Source organism: Lagenorhynchus albirostris, chromosome 8 (assembly GCF_949774975.1).
Source record: "Lagenorhynchus albirostris chromosome 8, mLagAlb1.1, whole genome shotgun sequence".
In the NCBI taxonomy this organism is placed as follows: domain Eukaryota; kingdom Metazoa; phylum Chordata; class Mammalia; order Artiodactyla; family Delphinidae; genus Lagenorhynchus; species Lagenorhynchus albirostris.
The window spans coordinates 44,723,481-44,741,457 of record NC_083102.1 but is presented as its reverse complement, the minus strand read 5'-3'; the positions used below and the strand labels follow the sequence as shown (position 1 = coordinate 44,741,457).

At 38.9% G+C, this 17,977-nt stretch overlaps 1 protein-coding gene across 1 annotated transcript in view; it reads left to right on the top strand.

The window, feature by feature from the left end:
• The first annotated feature begins 8,237 nt into the window (after positions 1-8,237).
• Positions 8,238-17,977, top strand: part of ITPRID1 (ITPR interacting domain containing 1) — a 67,736-nt gene continuing 57,996 nt past the window's right edge. Inside the window, 3 exon segments of the mRNA XM_060156172.1 lie at positions 8,238-8,349; positions 9,649-9,697; positions 10,249-10,292. Of these exon segments, the coding sequence (XP_060012155.1) occupies positions 8,343-8,349; positions 9,649-9,697; positions 10,249-10,292 (100 nt within the window). The 5' untranslated portion in view covers positions 8,238-8,342.

Sequence of the window (17,977 nt, the reverse complement as noted above, 5' to 3'; positions counted from 1 at the left end):
TAGTGCGTAGATGCCCCCACATCCTTTCATCCTCCCCCCCCAGCATGAAGCAAAGCAAATGTTTAGAAGACAAGAGTAGAAATGATGACAAAGGAGGGGATCATTGAGAAATAAAAATCTTTTTAAAGCTGGAAAGGGATTGGAACAGAGCTAGCAGTAGATGGATCATTCGATCCAACTTTACCAGCCTCAGAGTCATTTCAAGTTTCCAGGAAGCTGTATATAAGGTTCTTGAAATAATAATCTTTTGCATATTTTCCCCAGCAAAAGAGGAAAACTCCAAGTCCAAGAGAACTGACTTTGGGTTCCAACTTGGGCACAACTGCCTTGTCTTTAGATCCAGCTTGCTCCTAAATGGCAGGAGTGAGCACCCTTCACATATTTCCTGGTGGGAGGAAACCACCCACAGAACAAGTCATCACAGACTGCTTGTTCCTCCCAGCAGAGTGATGACAGAACACTCTATTCCCTCTACTTCACTGAATCATTTGGGAACATTTACAAGTATTTGTGGGACTTTGATACTTGGATAGGTAGGAAGAGCAGAAGGGCATTCCTGGCTTGGGTTTGTTGCTTGAGTTTTTGAGTGGTCTTCCAAACTTGTGAGTAATAGGAACAATGTTTTATTCTTCTCACTTTTATAGTTTTGATGAATATAGCTTTAAAATATTTTTTAAATATGAGCTCCATTGGTCAAATATTAAACAGTTTGTGTGGAGGCTAGAAATTGAATAATCAACTGATGGAATTATCTCATCTCATCCAATTCTCTCATATCATGCAAGAAGAAATTACATCCCAAGACAACTTGAAACTACATGCCCAATGTCATATACCAATTAACTATTTGTTGATTAATTTCCCTGGTGATGAATTAATATCTTTCATCTGCTTGTTAGCTGTTGGAAGGCTCATAAGAGAAGAGTAGAAAAAGTTATCTACTTAGATAGTTTTGGTCAAAATGGCAGAAGTGGGCATCAAGTGATGACAGAAAATTCTGCTTCAAAATGGTGATGTTATATATATATATATGCATGTGTGTGTGTATATATGAATATATATATAAAATCTTATCACTTTTAAAATTCAGATCCACAGTGCACTATTCCCTGATTCTGTATACCTATTCCTGGCAAGTTGCACCTTCTGATAAGTTGTTTAACTGCTAAATACCAAACCATTCTTAATCATTTCATAACCAGATTTTCTTTGATATTCTCAATCCCTTGTTGGCATTCATTCATTCAGTCAACAAACATACATTATCTTTTCCACATAATTATGATATGAGAGCTAAGATCTCTGTCCTGAAAAACAGAGATAGTTAAGCAGAGTTGTTAAACAGACATTAAGCAGACTTATAAAACAATGTAAAAATACTTTAATAGTGATTTACACTGAACTATGGAATTAGAGAGCAGTTAAAGCCGCACTCATGTAGGGAGAGCAAGTAGATAGAGAGGATAAGAGACGGCTGAGGACTGTGGTATAGACCATTCATAATTTAGAGGTTGGAAAGGAGAAAAGCAGCAAAAGAGCTTGAAACAAAAAACAGCTTTGAGTGAGATAGGAGGAAACCTGGGAAATTGTGGTATTAAGAAACAAATGAAAAGACTGTTTCCATTAAGAGGAAGGGGTCAGCTATATCAAATGCTGCTGAAAATTCTAAAATGATAAGAACTGATAGTTGACCATTATTATGCTGATTTGAGTGGGTTATAAAGAGAATGGGAGGTGTGGATGGGAATCTTTGCTATGATCCACGTGAAACTACAAGTTCTGATTCACATCAGGTTGATACCAGTGAAGGTGGTTGGTCTAAGATATACTGCAAGGGCTCCTTTGTCTGTCTGTCTGTCTGCCTCTCTCTCTCAATTTAATGGCTTGATGTGCGATGTGAAAGGAACAGAGGAATCAAGGAAGACTCACAAGTTCTTGGCCTGAGCAACTACTTGAGTAGCGGTGCTATTTATTGAGACAGACACTGTAATAGATGCAGGTACGTGGGAGGGTCATGTAGAAGTCAAGGAAAGAATGAAGAATTCAGTGCGGTACATATTAAATTAAAGCTGTCTATAAGTATCTAAGTGGAGATGTCACGTAACTGGGAATACCCCATTCTGAGTCTCAGGGACCTTATTCTGAAGCTGTGGACCAGATTTGGAAATGTGAATTTGGGAATCATAATCGGTTGAATTGAAAGGGTCAATGGAGGATTATTTTAAGATGGGAAACATTATACCATATTGTAAGCTGAAGGGAATGACCCGGTGATTGTGCCCAGGCAAAGATGTGAGCAGAATAGTGGTGACAGGGGATGCTTGAAACTGGGATTTAAAAGGATGTTCATTTACAATGTTGAAGTATGAGAATCAAGTAGAGTGAAGGATTGTTGAGATTGGGCAGATTTTTTTTAATTGGAGTATAGTTGATTTACAATATTGTTAGTCAGGTGTACTGCAAAGTGATTGTTATACATGCATATATATATAATATATATATGTATTTTTTTCAGATTCTTTTCCCTTATAGTTTATTATAAAATAGTGAATATAGTTCCCTATGCTATACAGTAGGTCCTTGTTGGTTATCTATTCTATATATAGTAGTGTATATGTTTAATCCCAAACTCCTAATTTATCCCTCCCCTCCTTTCCCCTTTGGTAACCATAAGTTTGTTTTCTGTGTCTGTGGGTCTGTTTCTGTGTTGCATATAAGTTTACTTCTATCTTTTTTTTTTTTTGGATTCCACATATAAGTGATATCATATGATGTTTGTCTTTGTCTGGCTTACTTCACTTAGTATGATAATCCCTAGGTCCATCCATGTTGCTGCAAATGGCATTATTTCATTCTTTTTTATGGCTGAGTAGTATTCCATTGTATGTATATACACCACATCTTCTTTAGCCATTCATCTGTCAATGAACATTTAGGTTGCTTCCATGTCTTGGCTATTGTAAATAGTGCTGCAGTGAACATTGGGGTGCATTCTCTTTTCAAATTGTGGTTTTCTCCAGATATGAAAAGTGGACAGATTATTAAACTGAGTGCTCAGTTGTTGATAAGTCATCTAGATTGATAATGAAATCTTCCAGAAAGATGACAGAAATACCATCTTAAAAGTTTCAGTAAATGGGGCAAATGTCCTAGATGTTGATGTCCTACATAGTCTGATAGCATGCTCTTCAGAGGACAGAGGAAACAAGAACTGAAAGCAGCAATGAAGAACATGAAGGAAATTTACACCATCTTCAAGACTATGTTCCTAATTCAATGGGCAAAAAAGAAAAAGCCACAACTTGAGACAGTGAGAAAGGAAGCTGTGTCCAGGTTTCAATTAGAGAAAGAATTGAAGGGACATTCATTGAAGAGCTTCAGATAAAGGGGATTTGGTGGGTTCTAATCCATGAATTCCAGAGGGCACAAGGGTTAGGAGAGTCCTGAAAGGGTGGGAGATTGGACCAGATGAGGCAACATTCACTGCCATATGAACATGGCTCTAGGGCATGATGGGATTAATCCTGTGGTCTCCTAGGGCAAGAAGTGTAAATCAGTTCTCTTTGAGTGTCAGCCTCTGAGTACTGATCTCTTAGTTTGTGAAGAGAGGTGAGTGGTACTGAGGCTCATGGTAATTATCTTTTTGAGAATATAAGGAGCTCTGGGGGCTTCCTTTTCAAATGTCTGTGAATGGCATCACAGCTGGAAAAGGGACAGGTCTTCCTGGAGCCCATGGCTCTATGTAGACTTCTCTTAAATCCTGCTACTAGGGAAGGCATTACACATGGAAGATGGAGGGGAGAAAGGCAAGCCTGGATACTATGTGAGATCTTACGAAGGCTTGAACAAAGGCTGTGATAACAAGAATCCAGAGGGAGACATAGAGATCGTGAGATCCCTTGTGGACCCAGAATGCCTTGGAGCTGTTCTTTCATTATGAAGTTCTCTTCTTGACCACAGGGCTCATTCAGAAGTGGTAGCCAAGGCTAGAGCTACAGCCTGTAGTTATAACCTTGAAATTAAGTCCATAGTTAAGGGAATTTCCAAACTCTGATATGAACCTCTAACTAGTCTCAGGGAAACCTGCATTCTCATGGTCACAGAATTATTTTATTCTCATACTCCCCAAATATATCTACTTCTCAATTACCCAGACTAAGTAATCTCAAGATGACATGGGTTATCTACAAAATAAGTGTCAAATTTATCTCCTATGAGAAAAACTATTGCATTGGTTGTTGATTCATCTTCTTTACTTGACAGTTCTTGCCAGAACAATCAGAGGCAACATAAAGAAGAGAAGAAAAAAGAAAAAAAAAAACTGACCAATATGGGTATTGATTGTTCTATATACATTTTTCATTAAATTTTCCCAACAACCCTATGAAGTTACTATTTCATACTCGTTACAGAGATGAGGAGACAGATTATCAGAGGAATTTGAAATTTTCCCCAAGGAGATGTCAGAAAAGCAGCAGAGCTGATTAAAACCTGGAGTTATCTGATCTGAAAACACTTGCTCTTTTAACCACATACCAACCAAGAATACTAGCTAAGCCAACTGCACGTTCCTTTCCCAAATAACCAAGCAAGCAACTAATAGTTAAAGATTATTTACTCTGGGTAAAATGCTGTGCTGGGATCTATGAGAAATACAGAGGTAAATAAAGCACAATCTCTATTCCGCAGTACGAACTACCAATTTGGCAAGACAACCTGTTTGCGTAGAGGTGCAAAAAGTTAAATAATTCCAGAGGACAAAGGTGGAATCATTACCATTGCTCTGAGTATCATGTATGGTTGAATTTGCTCAAGTGAAAGAAAATGTGATGTAATATTAATGTAACAAAGCCAATTTTTTCTCGTTTTGACTATTTAAAAAATTTTGAAACTCTGGTAACATTTCAGTACGTTACTTTTTGTCTCTTCAATACATTGGTTTCAGTCTCGTTTTGTTTTGTTCTTGCAAAATTGAGTTCTTGATGCGTATATAGTTTCACATCCTCTTGTTTTTTTCAGTTAAACTAGATAATATAAGAAATTTCCCGTGTTAATGGCAGTTCTTTATACACATAACGATTAATGACATAGTAATCATAATACAAGGGAACTGAAGAGAGAGGAGGGCCTCTCAGGCACAGGAGGCAACGCAATCCAGAATGAGGATTCACTTTGGGCCAAGTCAGAGCTGGCAAGACTTAGGTTCCAAGCGGTCCTGGGGAGGGGTTAACTAGATGAGTCAGCAGAGGCCACTTGACATAACTTCTGCCCTGTCAGTCCACTGGACTATTTGGGCCTGCCACCTGATTTGTGTCCCTTTCCAAAGGACTCTCTGTGGGTCAAGCCAGTGGATGCCAAAGCAAGGTCATTCAAGCATCAGAGAATACATTTCCAGAAGCAGATTTGTTTACTAACTGGGAAGGCATCCACTATAACAGAGGGAACAAATGAGTTTTTCTTTACAAACCTGTCCCTGACCCTTGCTTTTAGCAAGGGTTCCCACTTTCCTTGGCAAGCTTTTTCCTGCTCTAAAGCCAAGTACAGCTGAGCAGGCAGGGAGCGTATCCTCACTGGCTGTGCAAGGCTGGTGGCTGAGGTCACACATGCCATTGTAGAATGGAAGTTTGGGGATATATGAATAAAGCAGCACCATTATCTAAAATCTGGATGACTTTTACAGTGTTGTGTTTGAGAAAGTGGTAGCTAGGTGAAAATTCAACATTATAGTACAGAAGCAGCAATTTGAGGACTGAACTGCTTGACAGTCCTTGCTGCCACTACAAAGCAAAATCTTCGTGCTAAACAGAAACTGACTTTCAGCTGAGGTCAGTGGAGGAGCAAGATTACTGGGGGAATCTTATTTTTTTGTAATACATTATTCTTTCCTTCAAGCCCTGATCCTTTATGGAGTCTGATATTTCATGAATGTTGTTGAGCATTTTGGAGGTTTCCTCCTTGTGAGATTTTGTACTGTCAGAGTTGATGCTTTTATTATAATTCACACATAAAGATACAAGGCATTACCAAAGAGACTATTTTTTTACTCAAAAATTAAACAACTAAAAATTAAATGTAGTTTCTAAACTTTATTTTGCCATGTTATGAATTCTAGCATATGAAATAATTCTGTAAATTTTAGAAATATAATCATCTCTGTATGATTTTTGTCTTATGTTATCATAGAAATTTTTATAAACATTTATTTGCTCCCAGAAGATATTCCTAAAGTTAACTTTCTAAAGTTAGCTGGCTAAAAGACCTACCATTAGTATAGATATTAACTATCCACCCTTTGCCTTAAATTTTAATTAATTGAGATTTCTTAATAATTGCTGTTTTAAACATAAAATTAACAGTCATTACAATTAATTTTTGCAGTAATTTATTATTGCAACAGTAATTGTATATTTATAGTTCAACTGAATGACAGAATTTTAATATATAAATCATATAGGAAGACCCTTATTGACAATTGCACCTGGAATGCTCATCTGTAATTAAATGAAAATATTCAAATGTTTATAATAAATCTGAACAACTTGACTTGTTAAAATGCTGATTAGAAATGAGTGTCTACATGTCATGTGATCAGTGATTATGCATAAGTTTAGGGATGCAAGACATGCTGCTGAAGTAGGTATTTGACTATTTGGTCATTTCTCTAAACTTGAAGAATAAACTAATGCAATTTCAAGTAGATGCCATGGAAGGAATTCAGTCACGGTTTAGTGGTTTTGAACTCTAGCTTTGCTACTTTAGTTTTGTACATATTTATTTAGCACCTACTCTATGCTGAGAATTCAATCAAATACTGACACATCAACCAGTAAGAAAGAGGCCTTTGTTCTCTATGTGCTGATAGTCTGGGGAGTTTACACAATTTACACAGCTTCTCTAAACTTCTGTCTCCTTTCCTACTCTGTGAGCCTCACAACTATATTAATAAATGTCAAATGAGATGATGGGGACAGCCTGTATTTCTTGTGCCATGTAAATAACGTATTTATTAACATCCCAATTGTCCCAACCATCATACAGGGCAGGTAGTGCAGCTTAATTGTCATGGGAACATGCTTAGAGTCCAGAGCCTGGGTTTGAATCCTGGTTGTTGTGTGACTTTGGGTAAGCAATTTAACCCCACTGCTCTTAGATTTACTACAAAATTGTGACAATTAGATTACTTCCGGACTTCCCTGGTGGTGCAGTGGTTAAGAATCCGCCTGCCAATGCAGGGGACACGGGTTTGAGCCCTGGTCCGGGAAGATCCCACATGCTGCAGCACAACTAACCCCGTGCGCCACAACTACTGAGCCTGTGCTCTAGGGTCCGTGAGCCACAACTACTGAGCCCACGCGCCGCAACTACTGAAGTCTGCACACCTAGAGCCCATGCTCCACAACAAGAGAAGCCACCACAATGAGAAGCCCACGCACTGCAACGAAGAGTAGCCCCTGCTCGCGGCAATTAGAGAAAGCCCGCGCGCAGCAACAAAGACCCAATGCAGCCAAAAATAAATAAATAAATTCATTAAAAAAAGCAATTAGATTACTTCCTTCATTGACAATTAAATTAAATAACGGATTATAGAATTCAGCATAGAATCTAGCACATAATAAGTATTCTGCTGAGGTTAACAGTTATTAAAATTCAGTGCAATTGATCCCCAATTAAAAATAAGGGAGTGCAGAGAGGTTATATAATTTATTCAGGGCCACACAATAAATTGCAGAGATGAGACTCAGCCAAAGCCCTTATTTTTTACATTTTGGGTCTCTAAACATATTGTCATAGATGTAACTGTTGGATGAATTTGAAAGATACTTATATTATGTTAATCAATGCTTTTAAACTTTCTCCTTGGCTGGGTAGGTCCTCCAGTCCAGTTTCTTTGCTTGCCATCCACATCCCAGACCACCAGATTGAATCCTCCAGAGTGTGGATGTGGCCTGGTGAAGGGTGAGACCACGTTAGTCCTTAGTCTCCAGCTGCCTCTCCATTGAGAAAGAAACAGTTATCTCATTGAGACAGGGACCTTGCTTGGGTAGGTGAGCCAGGCTCCCAAAAATTGTAAAGCTGGGTCCACTCATTGAATTGTGAATCCTGTCGTCCTCTCCCTCTCACTGAGCTAAACCTGAAAGCTGAGCTCTTTGTGTCTAATCTGTTTGTGTGTGTGTTTTTAATTAGCTTGTTGAATTACTCTCTTAAAGATGGCGGAGAAGTCTCAAGGAGACCAGGAAAAGAGCAGGAGAGACATCCTGAGGTCCACCAAGAGGACATGGGCTCCCCTGGATGAGCAGCCGCCCCCTGGCTCTGAGGAGGAGAGCCGCAGTCTCACCTCCCCCATGCTGGGTGAGAACGGGCCCCCAGGGATATTTGAATCCAACCTACTGTGAGTGGTGAGGGATATGGGGGTTTTGGGCTGGGGGCAAATGATTTTGGAACAAAGATTTGACTTTGAAGATACCAGTATTCCTGGCATGATACCAGAAACTTCTATGAAATGGGCACATCTGACTTCCCCTACAGACACCTAAGACACAGACCTTCTTGATGGAAACAGACCAACTAACGAATGAACTCTGCTTCCTTTCCACTCCAAGATCCCCTCATCCTAAGTCCCCAGGATCATAAAGCTATGTGGAGTCCATGCCAGAGACATGAAGCTTCATAGGACATCAAACATTTTATTGAAAGGCTTTTATTTGCTGGGTCTTGCACAAGGTGTTGATAATAATTTTAATTGTTTAAAGAGTAATAAGTAAGAAAACACTTCTCCCTTCACTGTGATTTTTTTGTTTGTTTGATTTTTTATGATGTAACTGATGGCTTTTCTTCTTTGCCCACCACCAATTTATTCTATCCCTTCACAGTATCTCAGTTGAAAACTAAGCACCTCCCATGTCCACTTGGCCTTTTTGGTTCACCAGACACCTTGTGAGGGGGTAATTCAGGTACCTCACTGCTTCGTAGGATAAAGTCAAAGAAAATAAGCCCAGAGGAACCTGTAACCAACTAGAATGGAAACAAATATTTACAGGAAAACTGCTTTTTTATCCTTTCCTTTTTGCCTGTTGACTATTTGTTGAGCTAGTGGTAAAGATCCACCTTTAAAGACTGGATGCCTTTTTAACACAGGGTGCCTGTGGCAATTCTGGGACTGTAGTGCAATTTGCCCCTGGAATGAATGCAAATTTGGTTCCTAACCTGGCAGAGAACTCCTTGCAAATGAACATCACTGGCTAGCTGCCTTATGGAAATGTGATTCAGTAAGGAGAGGCTCCATGTGATTTATGTCCAACTAGAGAAAGGCAAAAGTCTCCTATGCTTTTTCACCCTTTGTATTCACACCAGGTAATTTAATAATTATTCTAACATCTCTTGCTCTTTGGTGATTTTTTTTTTTTCCTTTTCACATTTTTTTCTTTCTCTCTTTTTTTTAAGTTAGTCCTTTGGCAAGTTTACACTTCATTTTCAGGAAAAGCTGATTAGGGAAAACCGGAAGTTTTGCCTTGGGGAAAAAATGAATATGCTTATAGAAACATGTGACTAAATACTAGGAACCAGACCTATTAGGTGGTGGCTGAATAACAGGGTGGGATCACTTTAGCTGGTTATGCTTTGACTAACTGGTCTGTTTCTCATTAGTAGAAGATTCCAAACAAGAAAGTATTCAGCACTGGCTGGACTCTGGATTCTTGTAAGTGTTTCTTTATGCCCTTACACATCCTTCTTGCAAAGATCCATGAAAACAGTATGGGTAATCCTTCTGGGACAGGTGTGACATGTAGGGATTTTCATTTTAACTGGGTGTTTGAAGGATAACTCTGTTATTGCAAAAGTTATATATCGGTTTAAAACTACAAAATAGAGGGGCTTCCCTGGTGGCACAGTGGTTGGGAGTCCACCTGCCGATGCAGGGGACACGGGTTGGTGCACCGGTCTGAGAGAATCCCACATGCCACGGGGCGGCTGGGCACGTGAGCCATGGCCGCTGGGCCTGCGCGTCCGGAGCCTGTGCTCCGCAGCAGGAGGGGCCGCAGCGGTGAGAGACCTGCGTACCGCAAAAAAAAAAAAAAAAAAAAAAAATACAAAATAGAATAATATTATTTCAGCCCCCAGCTGTTCATTGGTTTCCAAAAGTCCTCTTATAATAAAGCCTAACTGCATAACTCTGTTTAATTAAGGAGCAATTTAGCATAATTTATTTATACACATTGTTTGACTCACAATACTTTCGTTTCTTTATAGTGTCTCTGTAAATGAAAACCTTCAGCCAGCCATCGACCACATTGGTAAGACCAGAGAACCCAGAGCAGTTATGCTTGTGGACCTGAGTAGGAGATGTATTAAAATGTTTGTGTGAATAAATCTAAAAATGAGAATTATCAGAGGTTCCTAGAAATGGAAAAAAAATCTCAGAAACCATTCAGCTCAGTCACTTTCTTTAATACTTAAGGCAAGCTCAGAACAGATAGGTGTTATCCAGCAGCAGGTTGGGGGCTAGAAACAAGGACTCTTGCCATATCATTAGCTCAGACTCTAACAGAAAACTCACTGGGTCTGTGAAGACATTTTGCAAGGATGTAATGATGGAAATGAAAATGAAATTGTTTAATTTTTCCTGACACTGTATTGTACTTTTATTTCTAAATCTAGTTTCTTTCTATTCTTCAGTCTTAAAATTATATCCTCTCTTTCTAATGATGCACTTGTTCTCAAAAACAACAAATGACTGAATTCTATAGCAAACAGTACAAATATGTATTTCCGAGGCAGAAAATGTATCACACTTGTTACACTGAGATTTGATAAGAACATTACAAGAAGAAAAAGAAATTTAACTACAGGTCTCACAGTTTACATCTTCATTAAGTCAAATACGGTATTTCATAGAATGTAAGACTCCTCAATCATAAAATGCACCCACATTTTAAGTACCACTCCAATAGGAAAATAAAACAACCATCCTTGTCATCCCTGTCAATTATAACTAGGCATTATAGTAGGCAACTGACTACTAGACACATCCTGATTTCATAGATGTTAAAATGTGAAAACAGTGTGTTTTAAAATTGATGTAATGCCCTAAATAATGCATGTAAAAAATGACATAAATAGGAGTTTAATGATTAGAGGGAAAATTATTAGTCTAATTGCTACTTACTTGGCTGGTTTTAATTATTTCACTTCCTTCACTGCCACTTAAATTAAGATTGACCATTGGCTACAAACCAGTTTAAATTTAGGAATTTTTACTTTAAAAATTTAGGTATATTGTTCAAATTTCCTCCTTTGCCAAGCTTCTTTATTTTTTTTAAATATAAAAGTTCCATGATGCCAAAAATCTCTGAAGATGTTTGCCAATAAATTGAATTTAAGTACCTTTGTTCCTGACAGTTTATTCTCATGAAAAGGCAGGAAGTTAAGAAATATAGCCAGCATTTCATATCCCTCTGATACTTCATCTTGCCCAGATTATAGTAGGAGGCCTGGCACCAGTTCTGGGGTTGTCAGTAACTATATTAAAAGCTTCACTTCCCAGAAATTAAGACAAATCATGGCCCTTCCTCCTTTGAATCAAGCCAATGAAGTAAAAGCATGAGGTGAAGAGTTGGAGGAAAGAAGGGTAACAAGATGACTCTGAGATCAGACATGCGCAGTTTCTATTTGCCAGGTCCTTTGTCTTTACTGAAGTTTTTAATAGTAATGGAATAGCTTCTTACAAGTTCAATTGAGCCTTCACTTTTACAAGGCCCTTCCTCATCTATCATATTTTAAACTCAGTAACCTGTATGGTAGCAAGGCTGGTGTTCATCTGTGTTTGCAGGTGGAGAATCTGGGTGGTCAAGTGCCACGATTTTTAGTTACAGCTGGTTGGAGGTGGGTGGAGGGACCTGTGGCTGGGCATGCTCTCAGCCCCTCTGTGTGCTGGTTTTGCTGCAATGAGCTCAAGGCACCCTGAATTTAGGGAAGCCCGCACCAGGAAGTGGAAACTATAACAGTAGTAGCAGAAACCGGAGACCTGAAGGTCATGAGGGGTGTGTCAGAGAGAAAATTGTGGTGAAACAAAAAGGAACTGAAGGAGAGAAAGAAAAGTATTCTCTGCTGGAGGGAAAATCCTGTGAAAGCTCCCACAATCTCAGTATGATGTAGAGTGGTGCATTCGTTCCTAGGTAAGCCATAGCCAATTACCACAAACTTGGTGGCTTAAAACGGAAATTTGTTGTCTCACAGTTGTGAAAGCTGAAAGTCTGAAATCAAAGTGTCAGCAAGGTTCTCTTTTAGGGAAACATTTTAAAGTTCTTTAAATCCTGCAACCTTTTGGGGGCACTATATAGTTCAATCATTGTATCTTCTAAGGGAAGAAAAATAATACAGTGTCAGGTGGGAAATTATTATATATAAGTACGTTTCACTGTAGTGATTTTTCTTTTATTTCAAGTATATTTTCTTAGAGTTTCAGGTTTGATTCTCTTGTATGTGCTTTAATATCAGTAACTATGGCAACAAGATTTTAAATGCTGTCTGTAGTATAAGTAAAGGGGAAAATGGAGAGAATAAAACCTTAAAAGAACAACAACAAAAAAAAGTGACAGCAAGGTTATTCTCTCTCTGAAAGTTCTAAGGGAAGAATCTTTCCTGGCCTCTTTCTTGTGGTTCCCTTCAAACCCTAGCATTCCTTGACTGGTAGCTACATCATTGCATGCTCTGCTTCTGTTTTCACATGGCTGTCTTTTCCCTGTGAGTCTTCTCTATTCTCTTAAGGACCCCAGTCATTGGCTTTAGGATTTATGGCTCACCCTTATCCAGTATGACCTCACCTTTACTAATTATATCTGCAGAGACCCTATTTCCAGATAAAGGATACATTCTGATATGAAATTTCAGATACTGAAATGAAATTGGAGGGGGATACTATTCAACTGACGACAAGTAGAAACCACTCTGAGGCTGGTTTCCCTCAGTGATCATTCTGAGGCTTTATACATTAAAGTGTAACAATATCCAAGTGCCTGCTCATCTTCCAGGGGACCCAGTACCTCCCATGGAAAGCATTCTAGTGGACCTCAACTAAAATGAAGAGGTGGAATAAGGCTTCAGTGGCCCTATTGCTGATTTCCTCCTATGTCTTGAGATGGCCAAGGTCAGGTCTTGGCTTCTAATGGCGATTTTTTGGCTTTCATGCTGCTCTGCAGCTACCTAAAGTCTAATTTTTTTTTAAGTCTAATTTTTATTAAACTGGAATCTGGTTGGCCTATCTTGTTCACCACCATTATGCCAGGTAGAGCTCCCAGAGGGGAATGAAATTAGTACATGTGGAGGGCACACAGTCTAGGTACTTTTTGTGTATATTATCTCATTTACCAGAACCATCTTCTGTGGTGGATATTATCATTAGTAACTTTTGCAAAGAGGAAAATGAGACTCAGAAACGTTAAGTAACTTGCCCAAAGTAACCCAGTTAGTAGATAAGTGAGTTGAGATTTGAACACGGGTCTGTCTGACTCTGCAGCCACGTTTCCTCTCTAGAGGACTATAGTATAATTTACCATCCGTGTTATGCATGGACACTCCTGGAAGTATCCTGGGAGGAAAGCTCTGCATCAGTGTCCCTGCTAGAAAAGTCAAAGCATGAACAATGTGGGTCAGTTCACTGGCATCTACTTCTCCCTCCAGGTCTTCTGACTCTTGTGTACCAGCTTTTACAGCCACAACTCAGTCCTCATGAATTTAAATGTTTTGAAGTAGGACAATGCTAATTTTTTAAATGTCAGTCAAGTATGCGTAGAAATGAAAAATGGCCACATCTGGATCTTAAAATAAAAAAGATGCATCAAATTAGTTTTCTAGAAAGTCATAAGAAGCCCATTCCACCTTAACTCCAGAAATTTTAAATTATAAGAAACTAAACTCTTGGAAAATCGACATGAGTGAGGTACTAGCCCTTAAGAGTTGGAAAATTCCATGGTTATTGTTTTTTTTTCCTGAGGTTCACTCAGGTTTTTCCTGAGGTTTCTGATCCCTATACATTTCAGTCTCAAACTTATAATTAGTAATAATTCGTAATTATCATATATTGAGTGCCTGTTGCATATTTTAAAAATATCGTGAAGTATTTCTCAAACAAGGTGATTGATTAACCTCATTAAATATTGAAGAAACAGAGACTCGGTAAAGTTAAGAGATGTACCTAAAACCACATAAAGCCAAAGAGGTGGACACATGATTTGAATTCTGTTTGATTTCAAAGTTCATGCTCTTTTTACCAGAAACCAGTATACTGCATACTGGTGTAAATCCATGGCCATTAATTTTATCCCTAGCTTTTCCTTATTTCTGTGAGCCAAGCTTGGATGGCAAAAAGGGACACTTCCATTTAAGGGCGTTCTTGTATTGATAAAACCTTATTTCATTTACACTTGAGGTACATAATGAAGATTTAAATATTATTAATTAAAAATAATTGTAGAGAGGGAAGAAAGCAGAAGCAAGAAGTACTACAATCCTGCAGCCTGTGGAACAAAAACCACATTCACAGAAAGACAGACAAGATGAAAAAGCAAAGGGCTACGTACCAGATGAAAGAACAAGATAAATCCCCCGAAAAACAACTAAATGAAATGGAGATGAGCAATCTTCCAGAAAGAGAATTCAGAACAACGATAGGGAAGATTCTCCAGGACCTCAGAAAAAGAATGGAGGCAAAGATCGAGACGATGCAAGAAATGTTTAACAAAGATCTACAAGAATTAAAGAACAAACAAACAGAGATGAACAATACAATAACTGAAATGAAAAATACACTAGAAGGAATCAATAGCAGAATAACTGAGGCAGAAGAACGGATAAGTGAACTGAAAGACAGAATGATGGAATTTACTGCTGCGGAACAGGATAAAGAAAAAAGAACGAAAAGAAAGGAAGACAGCCTAAGAGACCTCTGGGACAACATTAAACGCAACAACATTCATGTTATAGGGGTCCCAGAACAAGAAGAGAGAGAGAAAGGACCCAAGAAAATGTTTGAAGAAATTGTAGTCTTACAATTTCTTAACTAACATGGAAAAGGAAATAGCCACCCAAGTCCAGGAAGCGCAGAGAGTCCCATACAGGATAAACCCAAGGAGAAACATGCCGAGACACATAGTAATCAAATTGGCAAAAATTAAAGACAAAGAAAAATTATTCAAAGCAGCAAGGGAAAAACGACAAATAACATACAAGGGAACACCCATAAGGTTAACAGCTGATTTCTCAGCAGAAACTCTACAATCCAGAAGGGAGTGGCATGATAAAGTGATGAAAGGGAAGAACCTACAACCAAGATTACTCTACCCAGCAAGGATCTCATTCAGATTCGATGGAGAAATCAAAAGCTTTACGGACAAGCAAAAGCTAAGAGAATTCAGCACCACCAAACCAGCTCTACAACAAATGCTAAAGGAACTTCTCTAGGCAGGAAACACAAGAGAGGAAAAGAACCTACAATAATAAACCCAAAACAATTAATAAAATGATCATAGGAACATACATATCAATAATTACCTTAAACGTGAATGGATTAAATGCTCCAAACAAAAGACACAGGCTTGCTGAATGGATACTAAAACAAGACCCATATATATGCTGTCTACAAGAGACCCACTTCAGACCTAGGGACACATACAGACTGAAAGTGCCTGCCAATGCAGGGGACATAGGTTCAAGTCCTGGTCCGGGAAGATCCCACATGCCACGGAGCAACTAAGCCAGTGCGTCACAACTACTGAGCCTGTGCTCTAGAGCCCGTGAGCCACAACTACTTAGCCCACATGCCACAACTACTGAAGCCCACGCATCTAGAGCCCGTGCTCCACAACAAGAGAAGCCACCGCAACGAGAAGCCCGAGTACCACAACCAAGAGTAGTCCCCGCTCGCCACAATTAGAGAATGCCCACGCACAACAACAAAGACCCAACGCAGCCAAAAATCAATCAATCAATAAATTAATTTTTAAAAAAACTATTAAATAATAAGAACTTACAAGATCAATTTCTAAATTTGTTGTCTATATTATAAGAATGTGTATAATATGAAAGCGTAATGTTTATCAAATGAAAACATTCAAAGCAGAGAACTATGCAAGGTGGAGGATGCAAAGATGTAGAATATATGACTCCTGCCCTCAAGTGTGTCACTCTGACTTTCCAGGACCATTACAATGTGAATATAACCTGTTCCAGTTTTCTACAAGACTGTCTAGTCTCATCTCCTCTCATTATACCTAGTTCTTTCTCTTTCTTCATCCAGTTCCTCCTGTCTTAAAGTCTTTCCTGTTCCGTTTACCTCTTGCCCTTCTTTTGAGACTTTACCCAAGTCCCATATTCTCTGTAAGGCCCTTCCTGACATCTGCACTAAGAGACTCAGTCTCTCTTCTGAACATCAGTGACATCCATCATGGGTTCTACCCATATGACACTTGGTCTGTGCTGCCTCAAATTATTAGTATATGATCAGCCTCATTAACAAAATTGTAAAGGCCACTGAGGCAAGAATTCTCTCTCACACATCTGGTTTCCCTAAAACTAGTCAACAAAAAGATCTTAGTAAAACTGGTCCATAATAAACATGATTTAGTCAGATTGGGCAATCTTCAAAAAAAGGTGAGACCTGAGCTAGTCAATCAAAGAGAGACATGGTTTTGAAAAAACAAAGAGACAAAGCAAGTCGATGTCATTTCCTGGAAGCAATAGGAGCTTGAATAAAGGCACAGAGTGAGAAGCAAACTGAATGTGTGCAGGAAAGCATATAGGGTGATAAGACTAGAGAAAAGGTTTCACGCTAAGGAGCAAAGGGAGACATGTTTCTGTTAAATAGGGTGTGGTCAGGTTATAAATGCCTTAAAATTCAGAAAGAGGGAATCACGCTTGACGTCTTAGGACAGGGATGGCAAAGAAGTGTCATCTCAAGTACCAGCCAAAGGATGGGTAGTTACAGCTGGGGTCTGTGTTGAGTAGAACTGTGAAGCCATATCTTTGTTCACCTGGATAGAGGGTCATGAATAATAAGTAATAACTCCACAGGTGCAGCGTTGGGGAATTGAAGCAGGTGTGTTTCACATTTGCCATCTCTATTGTAATGAGTTATGAATGGTTTCTAAGAAGAGAGATGACAGATTCCAGTGTTTATCCTGGCAATGGGAAGAAGGTGCACCCTTTGGGAAGAAGCTATTATGACCTCAGGCTTGGGGTGATGAGAGCTTGGGCTGGGTGTCAGCAGAGGAATAGAGAAGAGTCCACAGCATCTGGAAAATAAACAGCTATCTGGGTTAAGAAGAGCAAAGCATCACAACTGGCTTTAAAGTTCTGAGCATGAGGGTCAGGGAGAATGTCAGAGTCTCTTTTTCTTGTAAGAATATAGTTTAATAAGTTGCCAACTGAGACAAACAAACCCTGATGACTGCCTCTACTAAGTGTCTTGGTCATGCAGGAGTTAAATATACAGAAAGCTGCAGAATGCTATTATTTTAGAGGCCTGTGAAAATGCAATTTGATTAGTCTATTGGACGATATTCCAAAGAACCAAATGTCTTCCATGAATCAGTCAGAAATGCTTAGGAAAACCAAAATAAAAAATGCTTTCCAAGCCAATAAAGGTGCTAATTAGTGCCTTCTGCATATCTCACTACATCTTCTCCAGTAATACATTTTGCAGGGTTAAGTGCAGTGTCTGCTGCTTCAGATGGCAGAAGTCCACCTAACAGTAGGGAGGGTGGCTGGAGACTCAAGTATCTAAAAGGGAATCAGAGCTGGCGTTTTAACCCATGCAATGGGATGTATTGAGTAGAGCAGGGAATTTTTTTTTTCTCACTTTAATTTTCCTTCAGACCAACCCTTAGGAATCTTGAGGATAGGAGAACTTGAATTTTTTCTTTCTTCCTTTGTTCTCTCAATGCTTTTAGAGAGTAAAATCTGGCTCTAAAAACCTAATAAGAGT